Source organism: Somniosus microcephalus, chromosome 12, assembly GCF_052327205.1.
Source record: "Somniosus microcephalus isolate GS21.2 chromosome 12, FLI_Smic_1.0, whole genome shotgun sequence".
Lineage (NCBI taxonomy): Eukaryota > Metazoa > Chordata > Chondrichthyes > Squaliformes > Somniosidae > Somniosus > Somniosus microcephalus.
In genome coordinates, this window is record NC_140998.1 from 29123496 (window position 1) to 29145375 (window position 21880).

The window sequence follows — 21880 nt, forward strand, 5'->3', positions numbered from 1 at the left end:
GGCATTTATGCTCCACTTGGGCCCCCTCCCATCCTTCCTCATTTAACTCTATCAGCATAACCCTCTATTCCCTTCTCCCTCATATGCTTGTCTAGCTTCCCCTTAAATGCATCTATACTATTCGCCTCAACTACTCCCTGTGGTAGTAAGTTCCACATTCTCACCACTTTCTGGGTAAAGAAGCTTCTTCTGAATTCTCTATCTGATTTCTTGGTGACTATCTTATATTGATAGCCCCTAGTTTTGCACTACACAGTACTCCAAGTGTGGTCTAACCAAGGTTCGATACAAGTTTAGCATAACTTCTCTAATTTTCAATTCTATCCATCTAGAAATAAACCCTAACCATCGAGAAATAAACCCTAATGATTGGTTTGCTTTTTTCTGGCCTTACTAACCTGTGTCACTACTTTTAGTGATTTGTGTATTTGTACTCCCAGATCCCTTTGCTCCTCTACCCCATTAGATTCTTATTTTCCAAGTAATATGTCACTTTATTTTTCTAACTAAAATGTAATACCTCACACCTATTTATGTTGAAATTTATCTGTTAATTATATGCCCATTCTGCATGTTTATTAATGTCTTCTTGTAATTTGTTGCAGTCCTCTTCAGTATTGACCATCCCCCACCAATTTGATGTCATTTGCAAATTTAGAAATTGTAGTTCTGATTCCAAATCTAAATTGTTAATATAAATTGTGAACAACAGTGGTCCCAGCACTGATCCCTCTAGGAACCCACTTCTCATCATCTGCCACTCTGAATAGCTACCCTTTACCCCTACTCTCTGCTTTCTGTCTTGCAGCCAGCTAGCTATCCATTCTGCTACTTGTCCCCTGACTCTGCATTCTCTGACCTTATCCATTAGTCTATTATGTACCTTATCGAAGGCCTTTTGGAAATCTAGATATGTTACTTCTACTACATTACCCTTGTCTGCTCACTCTGTTACCTCTTTAAAGAATTCAATGAGGTTGGTCAAGCAAGACTTTCCCTTTTGAAATCCATGCTGACTATTCATTATTATATTTTTGGTTTCTAGGGGCTGGATTTTAATTCAGCAGTCGGGAAGGAGGCGGGACTACAACTTTCGGGTTTTAGTCCCGCCTCCATTGATGTCCGGCCAATCCACGCGATTTTCCCTTGATTGACCTTGTTCAGCCCGCCCAGCGGGCTCAGCAGGCCAATTAAGGGCCAACCGGCAACAGGTGACGTCACAGACTGAAATTTCATCTGTCAAAATGTGCTGACAGATGAAATATCAGTGTTTCACAGCTGTTTGAAGCTGTCAAACACTGACAGTCTGACTTCTAACCTGAGTCCTTCTACGCAGACTCAGTTAGAACTCTCACCGGCACTCAAAGCTGCAGGCTGTCACTTTTGACAGATCGCAGCCATTCTGCTTTCAGTGCCGGCTGAGTGATGGACTCCCGACGCCTAGAGGAAGAAAGGCTGTTAAGGTAAGTACAGGTAATTTAAACTTCTTTACACACTTTAGACACACCAAACACACTTACCTTTGCACTCATGCACCCATCACTCACCTGAACACCGACATCACGACCCCTCCAAGTCCTTCAACCCGACGGCCCGCCTGCTCTAACCTGGCGTGGTTTGGAGCCGTCAGGAATCCCACACGACACCCCTCAAAATAGGGATTAGGCTAAAAACTGCCTGTTAACTACCTGTTAACAGGCAGTTAATTGGCACTAATCCCTTCCCGCCTCGGGTCGGCGGGTCCCAGTACAGGGTGGGTACCCGCCTCCTTTGAAACTTACGTGGAGGCGGGTTTTGGGCGGGATGGTGTCGGGACCCCCGAATTCGGGATTTTAGCCCCCCTGCACGCCTAAAAGCCCGCCTCACGGCACACTGAAAATCTAGGCCTAGATGTTTGATGCGCTATCAATTACTCATAAAAGACGGAGAGTTAGGAGAGTAACTAAAAGGCTTTTATTAGCAAAGAACAGAGCATGCCTCTCGTGGTTGACTGGGTTCCAAGAAGGCAGGGGGCTGCAGAGCAGCCACCTTTATACCTGGGCCTGTGGGTGGAGCCAGGGGCGGAGCCAGCAGAGACATGCTGAGGCATGCATAGGTACAACAGTGTGCAACAACAACAACAACGGTGAACAACAATAACAGTGGTTTACCACATTCGCCCCTTGTTTAAAATTGAGTCCGGTGGGGTGAAGTGTACTAAAGGTTCGTGTAAGTAAGTCTATCAGGTGGCCTTGTATGCCGTCCTGATCGTCGTGGTGGCGGCGGTGATGGTGCAGCATCCAACGTTGAATCAGGCGTCTCATTGAGTGGTTGGGTGGTCAATGACGGGTCCTGGGGCTGCGGCATGCCGTCTAGCGGGGTTGGGTTGTGGGTAGTGGTGGATGGCAATGGTAGTGTTTCAGGGGCACCCGAAGGTGCGAGATCTCGTGTGGAGGCTGTGTCCTCCCGCCTGTCTGGGTACGCTACGTAAGCGTACTGGGGGTAGGCGTGGGTAGTGGTGGGTGGCGAAGGAGGTGTTTCGGGAGCACCCGAAGGTGCGAGGTCTCGTATGGAGACTGTGTCCTCCCGCCCGTCCGGGTACACCACGTAAGCATACTGAGGGTTGGCATGGAGGAGGCTCACCCTCTCGACCAGGGGGTCCGTCTTATGGGACCTCACGTGCTTCCGCAGTAGGACGGGTCCTGGAGAAGTCAGCCATGTCGGTAACGAGATCCCCGATGTGGACTTCCTGGGGAAGGAGAACATTCTCTCATGAGGGGTGGCATTGGTGGCTGTACAGAGCAGTGACCGAATGGAATGGAGCGCCGCAGGGAGGACCTCCTGCCAGCGAGAGGTCGGAAGGCCTTTAGATTTCAAGTTTAAAAGGACTGCCTTCCAGACCGTCGCATTCTCCCTTTCCACCTGGCCATTCCCCCGGGGGTTGTAGCTGGTGGTCCTGCTTGTAGCAATACCTCTCGCGAGCAGGTACTGACGAAGTTCGTCGCTCATAAAGGATGAGCCCCTGTCGCTATGAATATAGCTAGGGAAACCGAACAAGGCGAAGAGGTCATTCAGACATTTAATGACCGTGGTACTGGTCATGTCTGAGCAAGGGATGGCAAATGGGAAACGGGAGTACTCGTCAATTATGTTGAGGAAGTACACATTGCGGTCAGAGGAGGGGAGGGGCCCTTTAAAATCGACGCTCAGCCATTCAAAGGGGCGCGTGGCTTTGATCAGGCTTGCTCTGTCTGGCCTATAAAAACGCGGTTTGCACTCGGCACAGATTTGGCAGTTCCTGGTCATGGTCCTGACCTCCTCGATGGAGTAGGGCAGGTTACGGGATTTGATGAAGTGAAAAAACCTGGTGACCCCCGGGTGGCAGAGGTCATTGTGGAGGGTCTTCAGTCTATCAACCTGCGCGTTGGCGCATGTACCACGTGATAGGGCATCTGGGGGCTCATTGAGTTTCCCGGGCCAGTACAAGATATCGTAATTGTAGGTGGAGAGTTCGATTCTCCACCTCAAGATCTTGTCATTCTTGATTTTGCCCCTCTGCTTATTATTAAACATAAAAGCTACTGAACGCTGGTCAGTGAGCAGGGTAAATCGTTTTCCGGCCAGGTAATGCCTCCAATGTCGCACAGCTTCCACAATGGCCTGGGCCTCCTTTTCGACAGAGGAGTGTTGAATCTCGGGGCCCTGGAGGGTCCTTGAGAAAAAGGCCACGGGTCTCAGCTAGGGCAAAGTCGGATGCGTCGCTCTCCACTTGGAAAGTGATGGACTCAGCCACTGCGTGCATCGTGGCCCTCACAATATCTCTTTTTATGAGAGTGAAGGCTGCACAGGCCTCTGCTGTCAGGGGGAAGGAGGTGGACTTGATGAGGGGTCTGGCTTTGTCCGCATAGTTGGGCACCCACTGAGCATAGTATGAGAAAAACCCTAGGCATCTCTTCAGTGCTTTTTGGCAGTGGGGGAGGGGGAGCTCCATAAGGGGGCACATCCTGTCGGGGTCGGGGCCGATGACTCCGTTCTCCACTACACAGCCAAGAATGGCAAGGCGTGTGGTACGAAACATACATTTGTCCTTGTTGTATGTTAGGTTCAGCCGCTGGGCCGTACGGAGGAATTTCTCTAGATTAACATCATGGTCCTGCTGGTCGTGGCCGCAGATGGTGACTTTGTCTAGATAGGGGAAAGTGGCCTGGAGCGCGTTCTGGTCAACCATCCGGTCCATCTCCCGTTGGAAGACTGAAACCCCGTTGGTGACGCCGAAGGGGACTCTGAGGAAGTGGTAGAGACGACCATCAGCTTCAAAAGCTGTGTACTGGCAGTCCTCAGCCCTGATGGGGAGCTGGTGGTATGCCGGCTTCAGATCAATCGTCGAGAACACCCGGTATTGTGCTATCTGATTGACCATGTCAGATATGCGGGGGAGTGGGTATGCATCTAGCTGGGTGTAGCGATTGATCGTCTGGCTGTAGTCAATAACTAGGCGCTGTTTTTCGCCAGTCTTCACTACCACCACTTGTGCTCGCCATGGGCTGGTGCTACTTTCAATAATCCCTTCCTTCAGGAGTCTCGCTACCTCGGATTTAATGAAGCTCCTATCCCCGGCACTGTAACGCCTGCTTTTGGTAGCGATGGACTTACAGTCGCGGGTGAGGTTAGCGAACAAGGGGGGGGGGGGGACTTTAAGGGTGGAGAGGCTGCAAATGGTGCGCGGCGGGCGATTTAAAAGCTGCTGGCTGCAGACTGTGAGTGGGGGGAGGGGTCCATCTTACGCTAATGTGACACTCTTAAGGTGGCACTGAAAATCCAACCCCAGTAGAACGGCAGCGCAGAGATGTGGCATGACCAGAAGTTTAAAATTTTTGTATTCTGTGCCCCGTACTGAAAGGGTCACTACACAGTAGCCACCGACGTCCGCTGACTGGGCTTTGGAAGCCAAAGAGATCCGATGGCGCGTCAGCAGGCCCGGGAGAGAGTAACTGCGCACCGTGTCGGGGTGGATAAAGCTCTCCGTGCTCCCGCTGTCAAAAAGGCAGGTAGTGGCGCGGCCGTTTACCGTAATGTCCATCATGGACCTGGACAGTTGATGAGGGAGAGATTGGTCCAGCGTCACGGAGGCCAGCGTATGGTCGAGCGAGTCGATGTGGTCGTCAGATGAGGCGGTGGTTGAGTCCGGGTCCCCCGTGGTTGAAGTTGGAGACGTCCAAGATGGTGGACAAAATGGCGGCACCCATGATCCCGATCCCCACGCGGCTGGGGGAGCCCAAGATGGTGGACAAGATGGCTGCCCCCACGGTTCACACGCGGCGCTGCTGGCGTTAGCGGTTTTACCTTTGCAGGCGCTGACAGTGTCCTTTCTTCCTGCAGCCGGAGCAGGTAGCGTTTCTCGCTGGGCAGCGTGCTCTGGGGTGTTTTGCCTGGCCACAAAAATAGCATTTCTGTGCCTTGGACATCGCAGCAGCAGTTGAAGGTGGCGGTCCCATGACCCAAGGTTGTGGCGTCCACGTTGCGGAGCGGTTAGGGGAGAAGGCGTCCATATTCCTGTGGGCCGCGTCGAGCGAGAGCGCGAGGGACACTGCCTTTCTCAGGTCCATTTCTCCCTTTTCCAACAGTCTCTGCCGGGAGTAGTCGGACCTTAGACCCGCAACGAAAGCATCTCGGATCAGTCCCTCCATGTGTGCTGTGGCTGATACTTCTTTGCAATCGCAGCCTCGGCCGAGTATCTGTAGTGCCCGTAGGAAGGCCTCCACCGATTCCCCGGGCTGCTGTCTGCGGGATCTTAAGAGGTGCCTGGCATAGACCGTATTTACCGGGCGTGCGTATTGCCCTTTTAGCAGATCGATAGCCGCCGCGTAGGTCGTCGCGTCCTGGATTATTGTATAAACTTGGTGGCTCACCTTTGAGGCCAGGATTTCCAGCTTGTTTTCGTCCAGGGTCACAGTTGAGGCTTGCAGGTAAGCCTCGAAGCAACGCAGCCAATGCGCGAATTTGGTAGCCGAACCCGCTTCTTGGGGGTCTAGGTCCAGGCATGTTGGTCTGAGGGCTCGCAGCAGCTCCTGCTGCTCAGCGTTTGGTGCAGCAGCCTGCTGCTCAGCGTTTGTTGCCAACATTTTGTTTTTGCTAATAAAATTGATGCGCTATCAATTACTCATAAAAGACGGAGAGTTAGGAGAGTAACTAAAAGGCTTTTATTAGCAAAGAACAGAGCATGCCTCTCGTGGTTGACTGGGTTCCAAGAAGGCAGGGGGCTGCAGAGCAGTCACCTTTATACCTGGGCCTGTGGGTGGAGCCAGGGGCGGAGCCAGCAGAGACATGCTGAGGCATGCATAGGTACAACAGTGTGCAACAACAACAACAACGGTGAACAACAATAACAGTGGTTTACCACAATGTTTTTCTATTTTCTCCTCTAGTAGGATTCCATTATCTTTCCTACCGCCGATGTTAGATTTTGTTGTTTTGTTTGTTCCCTGGTACAAATGTTATCCTATTTTGGGTCTTGTTTTCTCACATCAGTGATAGGTATCCAAGCAGAGGCAACACACAGTGCACGCTGTGTATAAAATGATCTCCCTGATGAATGATTGATGATTGGCATGTATTTATTATGGTGCTGAATTTAATCAGGTCCCATTCTGCTGATTTAAGTATGATGGGGTAGGACTTCTGCTCATTTATAACTTGCACTTTTCACCCCAGCCCATTTTTGGTGCACGCCAGAACCATTTACAGCACCACTTGGATGCAGTCCATTGGTGAGGGGGAGTGAAATTGCTGTGGTGCCTTGCCGCAGCGTAAATGGATCCACAATCCCAGTCCAACATTTAAAAGGAATTCTCAAATTGTCCTAAGTAGAAAAATACCTGTTTCCTTAATGGAATCATTATGGAAAATGGCTTAAGCTTCAAATCGCCCCTTCGTGTCCATTAATAATGCTCTACATAAAAACACCAAGTGCTAGGGTGCAAGTGAAAAGAAATATTACAGTGGTATTTTTGACAGGTGCTAAAGGAGTTGGGACTCAGTGTAATAGGGTCCCAATCTATTTTGTGCTGTTTCCTGCCCAGATTTTGCTGGTTCCCTGGAGCAAAGGCTGTAGAAATTCTGTCCCTGTATGTTTAAGTGATAATTAACAGATGTTAGGGAAACAACATAGTAAATAGTGAATAAAAACAGAATAACTGTCTATCCCAGTGCACATGCACCTGAAACAACCTTTATTATTGTTTAAAAAGAATGCCCTACAGTAAATTAATTCAACAATGCACTCCAATATCAAAATTTGTGTGTTGTTATAAACCTTTCAAACTTCACAACATTGTTGAATCCTTGATAAATGTAGCCTTAGAACAAACTCATAAGATAGCCATGCTTCTCAATTTAATATCCAGGATTTAAAAAAAATAGAATGAGCCAGAACTTCCTTCAAATAAACACTGACAGGATAGAAACCATCCTATCATGTTCTCAACAAGCGCTCCACACCTTACCCATTGATTCTATCTCTCTGCCCTGCTGTTTGCTCAGGTTAAACAGGACAGTCACAGAATCACAGAATCCCCACAGTGCAGTTGGAGGCCATTTCGGCCCATCGAGCCTGCACCAACACATATCCCACCCTATCCCCGTAACCCCACGTATTTAATCCCCTAACACTGAGGGACAATTTATCATAGCCAAATCAACCTAACCCGCACATCTTTGGACTGTGGGAGGAAACCGGAGCACCCGGAGGAAACCCACGCAGACACAGGGAGAATGTGCAAACTCCACACAGACAGTCGCCCGAGGCCAGATTTGAACCTGGGTCCCTGGCGCTGTGAGGCAACAGTGCTAACCACTATGCCACTATGCCACCGTGACAGTGCGTAACCCTAGTAACCTGTTTAATCCTGAGCTAAACTTTAAACCTCATATTCTAGCCCATCAACAAGACCACTTATTTACACATCTTCAGTTATCACGCTCATCTGTAGTTAACTCACTCCCACCGCCACTGAAACCCTCATTCACATCTTCATCATCTCTAGGTTCAACTTTGTCAATGCTCTCATCAGTCTCTGGAACTCAACAGCAGAATTTTATAGCACTGAAGGAGGCATTTCTGTGCCAGCTTTCTAAAAGAAATCCCATTCCCTGCCCTCTTCTCCAGTATCTCCCTATAATTAAAGCCTCTCATCCCTAGTATAGTAAGTCACTTCTACACTCTTTTCATGGCTTTGAATTCCTTCCTAAAATAAGTTAACCAAAAATGGGCACAATATTCTAACTGAGGCCAACATCTGTACAGGTTTAGCACTATCTCTCTGTTTTTGTACTCTTGGGTCCCTAGTTATAAATTCGAGGATCCCATATACTCGTTTCCAGCTTTATCAACATATCCTCTCACTTTTAATGATATGGATAGGTTGACCCCCATGCATCTCAGCTCCTCTACTCCTTTTAAAGTTTTGGCATTTAGTGTCCTCTCCTTACTCTTCCTGCCAGAATGTATCATTTCATATTTCTCCGCATTAAATTTCATCTGACATCTATCTGCCTAATCTACTAAACTGCCTATGCTCTCTAGAAATCACTTACAATCCTCTTTTTGTTAACCAGGCTTCCCATTTTGTGTCAGTTGCAAGTTTTGATACTGTGTCCCTGAAACCCAAGTCCAGATTATTTGGGAAAAGTCATCTCCGCCAACACAAATGTCTGCTAAAATGAGTTATATTACGCTCTCTCAACAGATGCGGGGTTGCAAGTGCCAACACGATGGCACAGAGCAGCTCTCGGGTAGCCTGACTACCCCAGCATACCTCCGCAACTCCTCCTCCTCTTCTGAACTTGTCAGGTTGCAGGATTTCTATTTGCCAACCCACGGGTGTGAATGAGAGCTTAGGGCAAAAAAAAAATGATCGCAACTAGCACAAAGGCTCCTTAAAGACTGAGTGCCAGCTGGATAAAAAAAATGGTGCGCGAAGATGACAAAAATTGTCCCCACTCTCTCTCAGTTTAAAATACTTTATAAAATTTACAGAAACACAAAATAAAAGCTATAATAGGTGTGTAATCAGAACAACCTGTAATTTTTTTCTCTCATACACACAGCTTCTGTTTAAAAAAAATGCTCAATGCAAACATTACCAAAACACATTTTTGAAATTTGTCCTTTAGCTTTTTTTCATATGATTTTGGAAAACAACAGAGCAGAAACTGATAGAAGCTAAAGCAAAACAATCAGCAGTTCAACTGACCAAATGGTATGGATGCATCCTGGGAAATGGTACACTGCACGTGATCAAACTACATAATCTGTGCTCAACTATGAGTCATATTGCAATGGAAAATTGTGAACTCAATGCCTGTGATCTTCCGTCCACTGATTTTGATGAGCACTTGCGGGTGAGAACTTGGAAAATCCACCCTAATGTTTTTCAATATTTTTGGAGTCGCTATTACTCAAAAAATGTAGTTAAATTGTGTTTACTCCAAATGTCACTCAACGATGAACACAATAGTTCTTTTTGTTTAATGAAACCTAGCCAAATTTACATTCGTCATGGGATAACATGCATATTTTGCACTTGCACGCTAACAGTTTGAATATCCTAATGTCCTTTTGCAACACACATGTTCAACAAATTGGAAAAAAAGACACTGAACAACCAGATAACACTTTCAGGAAACATTGCACTAGCAGCTCAAAACCAAACAGTATAGTCTCCAACAATCTAGTGCTCCTTCAGTACTGCACTAGAGTGTCAGCTTAGATTATGTGTTGAAAACCTACCTTGTGACTTTTTAATTTTACATACTTACATCATTTTGGCATCCATACATGGACCCACACAAGTTCTATTTTCTAATCAAAGATTTGGCTGGGGAGAAACTGTGGAATAGTCCAGGCCATGGAGATTGGTATAGATTCTGTCAGTGAGCTGCTTCATCGACTTCCCAACTGACATAGTTGTGTAACAGAGGATGAGACATATGCCAGTGTTCTCATTCTCTGCCAGGTAATCTGACTGAGTTTGCCTTTTAGGAAAAACCCAAGTGTAAATGTTACCTGTGGCTGGATTTCTTGACAGAGGCATTTTAGTTAATACTATGTTGGAAAAAACCCAGAAATGTGGATACCTTAGCTTTGATGCTTAACTTTGTTAACAAAATTTGAGTACTAACCTTGGCAGCTCCGTTTGTCTTGCAAAATGACTAATGTGTATCCAGAAAAGCAGGAACAGGAGTATGTGCCCACAATATTAATGCAATGGCCATTTCCCTCACATGGGTCCTCTTCACATTCGTTTATATCTTCAGATCCAAATGGTAAGAGGTCAATGGCAAGTGGATTCAAACACAGAAAAAGAGAACAAAGTCATGGACTGGTAATATATAGCACAATGTAAGTTTACTAGTAATGTAGGTTCAGTTATAGAAACATAGAAGATAGGAGCAGGAGTAGGCCATTCGGCCCCTCGAGCCTGCTCCGCCATTCAATGAGATCATGGCTGATCATCCAAATTCAGTACCCTGTCCCTGCTTTCTCCCCATATCCCTTGATCCCTTTAGCCTTAAGAAATATATCTAACACCTTCTTGAATATATTTAATGCTTTCATCACTTAAACCCCAACTATTTCCTTTCAGTTCTGACAAAGGGTATCTATCTGCAATAACCTCTTTTCAGGTGTTGATGGATTTGTTGTGCATTTTCAGCATTTTCTGTTCTGACTGTTTTTCAGTCGTCTACAGTATATAGTTTGCTTTTCCAGCCAAGCAACAATCAATTTCCCCTTAAATCCAGTAATATAAACTGGAACAGCTGCACTAAAAATATAATTGTAAATTTTTTTTCTTCGGATCACATGTCAAACTGCAGCAAAACAGCAGAGTCTTATTTGGAAAATGGTTCTATGTCCAGATCTTAAAATACAAACTGTTTGGTTGGATTACAGAAACCCACTGTTTGTAATATCTCACCACTCGATGAGTCCACTGGGACTCAATTACAGTTTCATAGATCCAAACAACACTACCCTTACATAACACGTTTGTAATTCTATGCCACTGTTAGCTAGTATCCAAATCCTAGAAAAAGCAGACATTGTATGGTTGGTCATACGTTAACTAACAAATAACCTGGAGAGATAATTTACTGGTAATTAGTACATAACTTAAAGTAGGATTCCTGTAGGCTACATAATTGTCACTCAGAAGTCTGTTCCACAATGTGGTTGACTCTTAACTGCCCTCTGAAATGGCGGCTCACCACCACCTTCTCAAGGGCAATTAGGGATGGGCAATAAATGTTGGCCTTACCAGCGATGCCCACATCCCGTGAATGAATTAAAAAAAAAGGGAAAATAGTGTAACAAATAGCAACTATAACCACAGGCTACAAATTTAGGAGTTGAATCAAGAGTTTCATATCATTATTATAAATTAGGCTAACCACAGAGATCAGAAATATCATAATTTACCTACTTCACAAGTAAAATAAAAATAATGAAAAATATTTCAACATGTTGCATTCTGATAATTCCACAGGTATACTTTGCTTTTACAGAATGTGATTCTTAAAAAAAATACAAGATTGTATATACTTAGCCAAGGAAAAGGATTAAGCAATTTTTGCTGCCTTTATCCTAACCCGCAGTAAGTCCCGCTCACCCATTACCCCTGTGCTCGCTGTCCTACATTGGCACCCGGTCCATCCCTTCAAGGCCTCAAATATAAAGCTTTCGTTCCTCGTGTTTAAATCATTCCATGGCCTCTTATGCATCCCCAATTCTGGAATTCCCTTCCTAAACCTTTCCACCTTTCTATCCTCCTTTAAGACCATCCTTAAAAACCTACCTCTTTGATCAAGCTTATAGTCACTCTCCCTAATATCTTTCATTGGCTTGTTCGTCAATTTTTGTCTGATTACGCTCCTGTGAAGTGCCTTGGGACTTTTTCCTATGTTAAATGCGCTATATAGGAGTGAAATTTGGAAGCATTTTTAAACATAAAGTGTAGTGGAATCTGGAACTAACTCTCCCAAAAGGCTGGCGATGCAGAGTTAATTGAAATTTTGAAGACTGAGATCAATAGATTTTTGTTGGGTAAGGGTATCAAGAGATATGGAGGAAAGGTGGAGTAGAGGTACAGATCAGCCATTATCTAATTGAATTGCAGAACAGGCTCATAGGAGCTGAATGGCCTACTCCTGTTCCTAAGTTCCTATATAAATGCAAGCTGTTGTACATCAATTATGATGAAAAAACGTATGATAACCAGAAGGTTTGCAAGAGATGCAACACCTTTCACCTCCTCCCTTCCCACCGTCCAACGCCCCAAACACTCCTTCCAGGTGAAACAACGATTTACTTGTAATTCTTGCAATTTAATATACTGTATTTGCTGCTCACGATGCGCTCTCCTCTACATTGGGGAGACCAAACACAGATTGGGTGATCGCTTTGCTGAACACCTCCATTCAGTTTGCAAGCTTGACCCTGAGCTTCCAGTCACTTGCCACTTTAATTCTCCGCTCCACTCCCACTCAGACCTCTCTGCCCTCGGCTTCCTGCACTGTTCCAATGAAGCTCAACGTAAGCTCGAGGAACAGCACCTCATCTTTCGATTAGGCACTTTACATCCTTCCGGACTCAACATTGAGTTCAACAATTTCAGATCATAACCACTGCTCCCATTTTTTCGGACAGCAGTTCCTGGTAATAGTTTTGCTCTTCATTTAATCACTCCTGCCTTCTAACCTATTACAGATCTTCCCTATTATAATAGCAAAATACTGCGGATGCTGGAAATCTGAAATAACAGAAAATGCTGGAAATACTCAGCAGGCCAGGCAGCATCCGCGGAGAGAGAAACAGAGTTAACATTTCAGGAAGGGTCCCAGACCTGAAACGTTAACTCTGTTTCTCTCTCCACAGATGCTGCCTGGCCTGCTGAGTATTTCCAGCATTTTCTGTTGTTATTACAGATCTTCCCATTTGTTCTTTCCTCCCCTCCTCCCCATTCCCAGCCTCTGTGCTTGCTTAAAACCCGTTACATCTGTAACATTTTCCAGTTCTGACAAAAGGTCACCAGCCTGAAACGTTAACTATGTTTCTCTTGATTAGTATACATTACGAGGAACCACTATTGTATTTCATGTTTGCATCAGTGTCTTGCCAGCTATTATAGAGCAATTCATATATCTTCACTCAATCATATCAGCAGTTTATGATTATCTATATAAAATAATTAAAAAATGGCAACACTAAGGACAGACTTTCTATATTTATTTTACCTATACAGTCAGTGCCTTGTTGGTTCAGCACAAATCCTGTTGAACAAATGCATCGGTAACCTCCCACTGTATTTTCACATTGTCCATAGCTACAAAGCTGTGGGATTTGCCTGCATTCATCAGTATCTGTCAAACAAAATCATCAGTTTCAGATATAGTTGCAAACTGTTAAAATGTATTGCTAAAGAAGAAACATGGAAGTTATATGTAGTCAGACTTGCATGCAACAAAACAGGTGTAGTATGACTTCCTATGTAATTTATAAATAGCGTGACAGTCTCAAAAATGTAATTCTATCAAGATCTTGCAGAAGTATATCCAACTCCAGTTAACAACATAGAACATGCTTTATTTTAACTACACAAGCTGAAGACATCTCAGAAGGAATGAAAGATTTTTCTCTCTCTATGCATCCTGAAGATCCTAATCTTAGCAATTAATTTGGGGAGTCTGCTTAATTATCAGTGGATATAATCTACGGGACCAAAAATGCCCAAAGCTGCCATTAATTGCACAGTCTAACTCAAGAGATGCTGAAGACTAAATAGCACAGAAAATGGCAGTGTCATAATGGTGTCGTAGAAGGTGGCCTTCTGAGTTTTGGAATGTGACACATTGATAACACAGTGATTGCTCTACATCTAACCTACGTTATGCTGGGAGTAGGTGGCGTTGTGATGCAGTGCGAAGAGGGAAAAGGTTATATTCCCAGAACCATTACTGAACAATGCCCATTTTGGAGAAAAAAAGCCCTAACTGAATAAAAGATGGGCCATGGTAAACGAATGACTAATCAAGTAATTCTGATGGGGAAAAAAAAGTTGGATGAAAAGAGAAGACAACGTTTTTTGTATTTTTTTCACACTATTAGTACAAAGCAATCCCAAGGCTGGTATAACACAGCACAAAAGCAGAGTAAATCTCTCAGTGTTTTTCTTAACAACATCAGTTCCAATACCCACTCATTTTTATTTCATACCTGCAGGAAAAACTGCAGTCCATTATCTAATAAAATCTGAAAAACTTCCAGCAAGATTAAGTCGGAATCATATAGTGGCAGTTAATTAGGATTGGAGACATCTTATGTGGCGGATATTTTCAGCTGTGATATATTCAAATTAACATTAATAGGCTCTGCGTAAGGGAAACGATCTAATAAAATACGTTATTTTTCTACAGGGTATATCCATTAACGGACCTCAGCCTGAATGATAGCATGACTGGGGACTGCAATCACCATGTGAAACTTACAGTAGCATAGTAACTCATGTTATAGAAGAATTCAGTTAGTACGATCACCCTCTGGAACTCATCACCTTTCAAAAGCAACCATTTTATAGGGGAGAAATTGATAACTTCTGCTTTTTTTTTTAAGGGGAAGGAGACGGTTGAAGAAATGTAAGTTAAATCCGTTCCAGATCTCCTGTCTATACCGAATAGACGTTACGAATTCCCTCACTTAATATACTCTTGCTGTTAATTGTGTATGGTCAGTGAATAACTAAAATGGTTCATTTATAAGCGTGCACTTTTGGAGCAGCTAAGCTGCTGTAAGGTGATCACACAAAGTAAATGTATTTTGAGAAACAGTAGGCTTTATGCAGGAGAAAAACAGAATAATTATATTAACTAATAATTCCACAATGGTCTTTCTACCATACATTAGGTATGTTTGTGTAATAACATGGAATATTTTCCAACATTGCCAACTGGAATTATGGAAAAAACTTTGTTTTTGCAAATGAGTGGTAAATTTAAAGTATTAAACCCATGATCTGATCAGTACAATTATATATTTATTAAAACTTTCCAAATGAAATAACCTGGTGTCACAGTTTGCACACCATCCAAACAGATCAGCATTACAAAATTATTCTTGCAGTTTATGAAAAGCATTTATGAAATGTTTCTTACCGACGCACTTTGTTTGCTGGTTATTTAGCTGATAACCAGAGTCACAGTTACACAAATATCCAACTTGCTGATTGATGCAAAGTCCTGGACCACAAATGTTTGGTGAAACGTCACATATATTTATAACTATAGGTGTGGAAACAAAAATAGAATAAAAAAGTAATTTCCATTTTAAAACAGCAAAAGCTATTAGTACTTAGTTTCTCCTGATAACCAAGTGAATGTTAGAATGGAACTTTTGAGGACTGATGTATTTTTGTAGGCTTAAATTGTACACGCATTGACTATCATCTACAATATAAAGTAATTTTGTCAGTTTTAACTAATATTTTAACCTAACTATAATTTGGAGAGTGGTTTGGTGCTATACATTCAAGAGCACTGTAAACAGGACTGAAACTGCCCAAATGTATTTCAGTTAGCAGCCTTAACAGTCAACAGAGCGGAGAACATCATCCAAGCTGTTTTTGTTGACAGGATCACAAATCCAGAAATGAAATAAGTTTTATACAGAGTAAGTTTTTTTTATTATTGTTATTGCAATTGTTCTTCAGTTACAACGCATTGTTATACATCATATTCATAGCATATGGTTTACAAAATACATGATAATGAATGAGTCTTACATGAGCACATAAATCTAGGTTGACACTCCAATGGAGTGCTGCACTGTCGGAGATGCCATCTTTCGGGTGGGACGTTAAACCGAGGCCCTGTCTGCCCTCTCAGGTGGATGTAAAAGATCCCATTGCACTATTTCGAAGAAGAGCAGGGGCGTTCACCCCGGTGCCCCAGCAAATATTTATCCTTCAATCCACATAACAAAAACAGATTATCTGGTCATTATCACATTGCTGTTTGTGGGAGCTTGCTGTGCGCAAATTGGCTGCCGTGTTTCTCACATTACAACAGTGACTACACTCCAAAAGTACTTAATTGGCTGTAAAGCGCTTTGAGACGTCCGGTGGTCGTGAAAGGCGCTATATAAAGGCAAGTCCTTCTTCTTCTACAAACAGCCTTGTGAATGAGCCAGGAGGCTGATGCTGGGGAGTGATACTCATGTTAAAGCACTGAGCTATAAAGAGAATTGGTAGCATGCTGGAAGTTGTTGTTAGTAGGTTAGGTAGGGGGACTAAATTTTTGAAAATTTCTCACTTGCATGGAATCCACAATAGTGTTGTAGTTTGTATCTAGGAGAAGTGCTGTGGGACACGTAGAAGGCAGCGGGCTGAATCTGGTTTAAGACTGTGGCCTAGAAATTCAGTGCCCTTAGCACCGATTTTGCGGTGCTAGAGGGCCTAGCGCTGCAATTGGCGCCGGTTCCTAAATTGCCTGGGGCCCTTCCGCGGCGGTAGACCGGTAGCGCTGCGCCGGCACCGATGACGTCATCGGTGTGCGCAGCGTCCCGGTTGCCGTGGTAACCCGGCCCCAAGCCGAAATTCAGTTGCGGCCGCCTCGCCAGTGGCAGCCGCAACTAAGACTCCGGCAAACGAGTGTTGCCGGAGTCTGCGCCGGCGCTTTAAGGAGGCGCGGCGGCCGGCCGCTTTCCCGCCGGCCGCCTACCCGCAGCTCCCTCCCCGGACTTCTCCCCCCCCCCCCCCCCGGAACAGATGCAAGCCCGGCACTTGTCCGAGGTGCCGGGCTCATTTTTGAAGAGATTTGCGCGGGCCGCGGCCGGGTGCAGGCAGCTCCTCCTTAACGGAAGGAGGAGGCCTGCACTTCCCGAGCCTGCCGCACCGCAGCGGGCGCCGCAGCGCCGGAATAGCGCCGCAATGCGGCGCGTTGCGCCAGTTTTCAGGCGCTAAAACCCTTCAGTAGCGCCGGCAGCCGTTTGGGCGCGGCGCTACTGAATTTTTGGCGCGCGCAAAGGGACTTAGCGCCGGCGCTAACTTCCGGCGCTAAAGCCCTGGCGCAGCGCAAACTCAATTTCTAGGCCTGTATGTTCTGGTTTGAGACCATATGAACAGCTATGCAATTGCATTCCAAATTATTATTGGAGAGGGTTTATTCAAGATCACTTCCCCGGGTGAATTTTGTCATGGCTATTATTTTCTGAGCACTTGAAACAAGTTTGATATTTCAGCTGTGGATAGGAGAAAGGTTTCCAGTGCTGTGATTAGCTGGCTGACTAATCCAGTTGATCTGACTGGGTAGGAAGTGTTTAATTTGTACGTATCAGAATGCATCATCCTGGTGCAGCTGGAATTTGGTTTGAAGGGTTAAGAAATTATGTTCCATTATGAAGGGATTATGAAAGCCTTTGAATGTCTTTATTGTGCCAGGCTTAAAGCCCCCTCTTAGAGCTGCCAGTGGGCTGCTGTGTTTGCATTGTCTAGATGCTGCTGCTGATATCCGATGATACGGATGTAATGGACCACATTTCTCCATACCCACAAAGTTGCTTCAGATTAGGTATGTGATCAGACCAGAAAAGGGGCACTTTGGCAACAGAGATATATGAAGGCGTATGACGGAGAGCGGTTGGCAGCACTGTTGCTCCATTGCTACACTGAGGTCTGAAGTTCTGAACTTGTGTTGCATAGTGATGTAAACATTCTAATGTTAATGGAATTATTTCATAAATGTAAAATTCTCAGCTGCACAGATTTTCTTCAAAAATGGCATAGTTATAAAGAAAAAGAAAGAGTTGCATTTATTTTTTATTTTTTTTTATTCATTGATCGGATGTGGGCGTCGCTGGCTAGGCCTGCATTAAGTGCCCATCCCTAATTGCCCTTGAGAAGATGGTGGTGAGCCGCCTTCTTGAACCGCTGCAGTCCATATGGTGTAGGTACACCCACAATGCTGTTAGGAAGGGAGTTCCAGGATTTTGGCCCAGCGACAGTGAAGGAACGGTGATACAGGTCCAAGTCAGGGTGGTGTGTGGCTTGGAGGGGAACTTGTAGGTGGTGATGTTCCCATGCGTCTGCTGCCCTTGTCCTTCTAAGTGGTAGAGGTCGCGGGTTTGGAAGGTGCTGTTGAAGGAGCTTTGGCGAGTTGCTGCAGTGCATCTTGTAGATGGTACACACTGCAGCCACAGTGCGCCGGTGCTGGAGGGAGTGAATGTTGAAGGTGGTGGATGGAGTGCCAATCAAGCGGGCTGCTTTATCCTGAATGGTGTCGAGCTTCTTGAGTGTTGTTGGAGCTGCACTCATCCAGGCAAGTGGAGAGTATCCCATCACACTCCTGACTTGAGCCTTGTAGATGGTGGAAAGGCTTTGGGGAGTCAGGAGGTGAGACACTCGCCGCAGAATTCCCAGCCTCTGGCCTGCTCTTGTAACCACAGTATTTATATGGCTGGTCCAGTTCAGTTTCTGATCAATGGTAACCCCCAGGATGTTGATAGTGGGGGATTCAGCGATGGTAATGCCATTGAATGTCAAGGGGAGATGGTTAGAGTCTCGCTTGTTGGAGATGGTCATTGCCTGGCACTTGTGTGGTGCGAATGTTACTTGCCACTTGTCAGCCCAAGTCTGAATGTTGTCCAGGTCTTGCTGCTTATGGACACGGACTGCGTCAGTATCTGACGAGTCTCGAATGGTGCTGAACAGTGTGCAATCATCAAACATCCCCACTTCTGACCTTATGATGGAGGGAAGGTCATTGATGAAACAGCTGAAGATGGTTGGGCCTAGGACACTGCCCTGAGGAACTCCTGCAGTGATGGCATGTGATTGAGATGAATGACCTCCAACAACCACAGCCAACTTCCTTTGTGCTAGGTATGATTCCAACCAATGGAGAGTTTTCCCCTTGATTCCCATTGGCTTCAGTTTTGCTAGGGCTCCTTGATGCCACACTCGATCAAATGCTGCCTTGATGTCAAGGGCAGTCACTCTCACCTCACCTCTTGAGTTCAGCTCTTTTGTCCATGTTTGGATCAAGGCTGTAATGAGGTCAGGAGCCGAGTGGCCCTGGCGGAACCCAAACTGGGCGTCAGTTAGCAGGTTATTGCTGAGTAAGTGCCGCTTGATAGCACTGTCGACAACACCTTCCATCACTTTGCTGATGATTGAGAGTAGACTGATGGGACGGTAATTGGCCGGGTCGGATTTGTCCTGCTTTTTGTAGACAGGACATACTTGGGCAATTTTCCACATTTACGACCACTGGACATCCCAAAGCGCTATACAGCCAATGAAGTACTTTTTGAAGTGTAGTCACTGTTGTAATGTAGACAACGCGGCAGCCAATTTGCAGACAGCAAGCTCCCACAAACAGCAATGTGATGACCAGATAATGGCCCAGAAATTCGGGTCAAAGGCTTCCCGCGGGTGTAAGCCCCCGACCTGCACTTAGCTTGCACGCCGGCTGTGGGCCCCCATGGAATTCCGATCCTGGGCCTGCTCCAGCTGCCGGCACACAGTGCTTGCGTATCCCAGGGGCACAGTTAGTTCGATGCATCCCCTGGGATCACGTGGGCCATGGAGAGCCAATCGGAGCAGGGAATGTTCCATTCATAAGATTGACAGGAAGGGCTGTCAAAACTTAGAAATACTACGGCCCCAAAACATTATTACATCTTCAAATAATTTTTTTTTTTTTAAATCACATTTTTTAAATAAACTATAAATTACATGAAATAACTATTTTAAACAATAATAATTTAAATTTTTGAAAGAAATAATTTTATTTTCTAATGGAGCTAAAAATAAACTTACCTTTCTTTAAAGTATTTAAAAATAATAAACCTGTGGAAAAAATGTTTTAATTTTAATTAATTCACCACTTACCTTGTAAAAAGCAGGCTGTACGCCTGCTTTTTAAATGTGTAACTTCTGGAGACTTACCCTCCCGGGAAAACCTGTAAAAAAAACGCAAGTTCGATGCGCACGCGTTCGACCTCTTAGCCCCTGCTTTCAGGGGAACGGAAGTGCCAGTTTCCCGCGCATGCGCAGTGCATGCAGGAAACCGGCACTTCCATTGGGCTTACTACGGGTGAGTATCCTGTGCGTACTCACCCGTGGAGACCCGAATTTCTGCCCCAATCTGTTTTTAGTGATGTTGATTAAGGGATAAATATTGGCCAGTACATTGGGAATAACTCCCTTGCTCTTCTTCAAAATAGTGCCATGGGATCCTTTACATTCACCAGAGAAAGCAGACAGAGCCTCGGTTTAATGACTCATCCGAAAGACGGCACCTCAGACAGTGCAGCACTCCCTCAACACTGCACTGGAGCGTCAGCCTAGATTTTTGTGCTCAAGTCCCTGGAGCAGGACTTGAACCCACAGCCTGCTGACTCAGAGGCAAGTGTGCTACCAACTGAGCCACAGCTAACACAGCAAGAACTATTGTGCAAGAACTACAACCCAGAACAATTATATGCTTCTCCTACTGATGCAGTACATGTATAACTATTGATGAATGTTGTTTTTAATTCTTAGTTAGCACATTTAAACAAGTTCGATTAAGAAATGTGATTAATGCACAAAGATTAAAAGCTTAATGAATCCATTACAATTCAATTGATCTGCCAGCTGGATTTCACTGCTCGCTGCAGGTGAAACAATTGAAAATTCAAAATTTGATTACAAATAAGTGATAATTTCATTCTAAAACAAATGTTATTCCAGTCAATTATACTGAAAGTGAATTAAGACGCTGTAGTTCAAAAAATTATAAATACTATCACTGTGGGCAAGCTCAGTACATCTGGTTTCCACAATAATTAGAAAAATCTGAGTATTAAACCAATCTCGGAATCATTAGATGCAACATGGCCTGTCGCTTTAACAAAAAGATGGGACAGTGGATGTGCCTCTAGTTCTGCAGTTAGTGACTCAAAAGGAATGTTAGTGGCTTTGTGTTCCCTAGCAATTGAATTGGGGGGTTGAGACGGAAGGAAAAGGTGCTGTATCCGAGTTCACTGGTGAACTAGTGGGGAGAAACATGCAAGTGAGTTCCCTTGTGGCCTAGCGGTAGGGAATGAGTCTATGTTTCCTGGCAAACTAATAATGGGATGAGTGCATGTTCCCTGGCAGGCTAGGAAAACTCTACAAGCTTGGCTTGCTGTTCTATTTCATGGAGGGTTTTGGATTTAGATCTAAACTATTGAAGTCCCTAGTAGCTGCTAGTGTGTTGTTTTCTCAGCAACTAAGAATAGTCTAATGGGATACAAAACTAATGGTCACGATGAATGACAAACCCTGTGTATCATTGAACCAGCACAACTCAGCTTGTTGAATAATTTTGGACAAGCCTATATTGCACATACAGGGAAAAAAAAAGTTTATGTACAAAAATTTACAGCTAAAAAACTGTAAACTTTGGAATATAGGAGGCTCAGTTATCTGGTTTGCTCTAGAGACAATGGGGGTAAAAGTCATCTTGGATTGCAATGGAAAAGAGAATTGGCTGGAGTGTAAAATGGGATGCTGATTTGCTATCGCTCATTTTGTGTTACTGCTCAAAACCAATTTCACCCCCAACATATCAGTTTGGTTAAGCAAGTTTTCACCTCACCATGAGTCGGATGGTGAAGGATTACACAGAAAAGGAGGGGCAAATGCTTTTAAGTTTCTGATTATACAGATCATACTACATTGTATTATTTTGTTGGAGACATTTTCCTGTTGGTACGCACAACATCATTTCTTATAAAAATTCCTCATGATTAAATAATAGGGTTTTCTCCAATATACAAGCGATCCTTTATTAAAATAACAACCATCTAATTCTCAAAAGTTCTGCAACA

At 44.6% G+C, this 21880-nt stretch overlaps 1 protein-coding gene across 1 annotated transcript in view; it reads right to left on the reverse strand.

Annotated features, from left to right (window-relative positions):
• Positions 1–21880, reverse strand: part of LOC147109099 (latent-transforming growth factor beta-binding protein 2-like) — an 817740-nt gene that overhangs the window by 241805 nt on the left and 554055 nt on the right. Inside the window, exons 16-18 of the mRNA XM_086002712.1 lie at positions 15184–15309; positions 13270–13395; positions 10159–10287 (exon numbers count right to left, since the gene is read on the reverse strand). Of these exons, the coding sequence (XP_085858838.1) occupies positions 10159–10287; positions 13270–13395; positions 15184–15309 (381 nt within the window). The remainder of the gene's footprint in view (positions 1–10158; positions 10288–13269; positions 13396–15183; positions 15310–21880) is intronic.